This window comes from Triticum dicoccoides, chromosome 7A (genome assembly GCF_002162155.2).
Source record: "Triticum dicoccoides isolate Atlit2015 ecotype Zavitan chromosome 7A, WEW_v2.0, whole genome shotgun sequence".
In the NCBI taxonomy this organism is placed as follows: Eukaryota; Viridiplantae; Streptophyta; class Magnoliopsida; order Poales; family Poaceae; genus Triticum; species Triticum dicoccoides.
Window position 1 is genome coordinate 235,289,252 of NC_041392.1, and position 2,869 is coordinate 235,292,120.

General features: G+C 52.6%; 1 protein-coding gene and 1 non-coding gene across 2 annotated transcripts; one reads left to right on the forward strand and one right to left on the reverse strand.

Moving 5' to 3' along the window:
- Positions 1 to 198: 198 nt before the first annotated feature.
- LOC119332154 lies at positions 199 to 1,537 on the reverse strand. The gene is made up of 2 exons (XM_037605320.1): positions 1,287 to 1,537; positions 199 to 977 (listed from the first exon to the last, which is right to left on the reverse strand). Exon 2 carries the CDS (start codon positions 911 to 913, stop codon positions 470 to 472), a length of 444 nt encoding a protein of 147 aa, XP_037461217.1. The 5' UTR covers positions 914 to 977; positions 1,287 to 1,537; the 3' UTR covers positions 199 to 469.
- An 877-nt stretch (positions 1,538 to 2,414) lies between these two features.
- On the forward strand, positions 2,415 to 2,565 carry LOC119334809. The gene has a single exon (XR_005161569.1). It is a non-coding gene; the product is annotated as a U4 spliceosomal RNA (small nuclear RNA).
- Positions 2,566 to 2,869: the final 304 nt, after the last annotated feature.

Consider the following 2,869-nt stretch of genomic DNA (forward strand, 5'->3'; position numbering starts at 1 on the left):
AGAGAGAGAAAATCGAGAGGAGGAAGAGATAATAGGGGTAAGGAGACGTGTGTGGGCCCGTAACTCACGTGAGCGAGCGCTTCGGCCGGTCGACAATCATTTACCAAAAAAAATTCACAGATTCCAACATCTAGTTTTGTTTCTATCATGACAAGAATGCGTGTACAACACAAACTATATCAATTAGTAACAGTAGCCGCCAGTGCAGTTAAGTCACCTAAGGCCACAGCCACCTTGTTATCCAAAACGAGTGGAAGAACATACAACTAGGCATGATGGCATATGCTCATCATAATCTCTAAAAAACATGCTCATGCTCACAGACACGAAGCATCTAGGAGTAGATTCTAGACGTACGTTTGACGATCCATGCAACAAAGTACTGCTAGTAGAGTAGTGCTAGTAACATAAAATAAAAGACCAGCATCAGTAGCACATCCTATCAATGCCCATTTGCTAAACCCACCGATCACACACTGACACTTACTCCCGCCTCGGCTGCCCGCCGGGGAGTAGAGTTCTTCCGGCGGCTTCCGTTTCGCCGGAACCCGTTCGATTTCGTCCTCACGTCGTCACCGTCTTTGTCGCCGACGTCCTCAACCGACTCGGAGCTTCGCTTCACCTGCAGACGCCGCTGGCGCCGCCGCGGCCTCTTCATCGCTCCGTCAGGAACTTTACCGCCAACCGTGCCGTCGGCACCCTTGGTTGGCACGACCGGTTTCACGCTGTCTGCGGCCTCCGCGACCTTGGCGATGTCCTCCACTTCTTCGCCGGCTCCGTCGTCCCCGAGAGGCTTCAGAGGACTGCCGCTCCTCTTGTGGTCGGTCGGAGCGGCCTCTTCGCTGCCACTGCCGTCGTCGTCGTCCCTCGCATCCTCAGCGGATTTCTTGGCCTTCCCTCTAGGCTTACCCATGGCAGGGCAGAGCGAAAAAACCAACTTGAGAAGGGGACTTGCTGGTTGGTCAGGGGCACTAGAACTGCAAAGTGGCCAAAGAAATCAAGTCAAGAGCAGGTGGAGACGTTTATCTGAACATGCCGAAGGAAGTGTCCTTTGATCAACCAGCTGGTTTCAGTGCCCATTCCAGCATTTAACAGAGCATATATACTGAGATGCGAGAGCTGAAAGTGGAGCTACAGGATATGAATATCGACCCAATAATGAAGCTAAGAATCAACGGCACATCAATCCTAGAAGAGCGCAAGGACATGTACACCGAGAGAATCTCATAGCAAGGCACACCGGAGCAACAGGAACAAGAACACGGAACGCTGAGGTAAGAACAGACCTCTGTTTTACGATGCCCGAGTCCCAGGCGACATCAGCTTATCTCGAGAAGTCCCCGGCTCCGGTGGCTCCGAAACAATCCCGCACGGGCACAGCTACACGAAGACGGGGTGGATACTACTAGTACCAGTGGGAGATGGTGCGGTGAATCTTCAGGTTGGTGGGCATTGAGATATTGGCAGCAGCAGGTGAGAGGGAGAGCACGCAGGAAAGAGTGGCAAAGCAAACAAGCGGCGGCAGCGGGAGGGCGCACTGTTGTGGGTGAGGGAGTAGGTTCTCTTCACTCTTGAGCTCTCCCTACAACAGGTCCATGTCATCGGAAAGGCGAGGTGGCTCCCCCAGCCGGCAATCCCGCGACAAATCTCACCGGATTTTTAACCACTTGCTGCCGTACGCCCCCTTGCTGTTACGTACGCCGATCACTCACACTCACGCTCACAGGCAGCTGCGCTCGCTTCCGACACACGGAAAGGCAGAGCCCAGCGCGCGCGGCGACCGGGTCGTGCTCGTGCCTGGCCTGACCCCTTGTGGTATAGACTTCGCCGTCACTCCACCGGTCGCCGGTGCGCCACAACGACGCGTACTCACCGGTCAGTGTACAAGTGGCTTTGCTCTGCCGCTGTCAGAGTCGCCTCACCTGGCTGGCCAGCAGCGGGTGCTAGATGCTCGATCTCCGTCGTGCTTACACGAGAAGTTTGAGAGGGTGGAGGGTTTCAGTTGAGTTCACCGTGGACTGGAACGGGGGATGGGCAGGCCACGCGTTGTCTGCTGCTGTCGCCGACAGCCGCAGCAGCAGCAGAATCACGTAGCTTTGCTCTTTTCTCGTTCGTGATGCACTGATGCTACATTTTCAGACGGCCACACGTGCACGAAGGCGATATCTCGCTTTTCATTTTCAGCGTAGCGGATCGCGCACGCCAGCAGCGGCGGCAGAGGAACACGATGCCTGCCTTGGACGCGGCCCATTCGCCTGCGGCGCTGCCTCGTCCGGGACGCGGCCCATGAGAGGAGAGCCGGTACGGCAGGCAGGGTCGCTGCGTTTATGTCTTTTGTCCCACATCGGTTGGCGACCGAGGAAGGAGAGGTGGAGGAGGTGATAAGACCACGGGGTGGGCGCACCTTGGGAAGCATCTTTGCGCTTGGGGCAATGACGCAGTTAGTGAGGTTATACCGAGGTGTGTCAATTGCTGGTTGAAAACTATTTCCAAACCCCCTCTTTGGCCCTTTGGGGCCATTGAGAATTTCTGAAAGGGCTCCTTTCCTTTGGGGAGGGTAAAGTCCTACAATTCTAAATTATAATATTTTAGGTGCTTTTGAATATATATTTTAACGATAAATTGCTGAAATCCAACTTCAGATTTTTTTAGGCATGGCAAATCTAATGTTATTGTTGTTTGATGATGACAAGTTTATATTGATGTGGGATGATGACAGGTTTAATTTGCAAGCATGATAATTTTCTGATAAAAATTAAAATAAACTGAAATAGATAGTCATGCTCGTCAACTAAAATTGCCATAGTTTGTCATGAAAAACATTTGATTTGCCATGTCTTAAAACCTGACGTTTGCTGGATATTAGAGT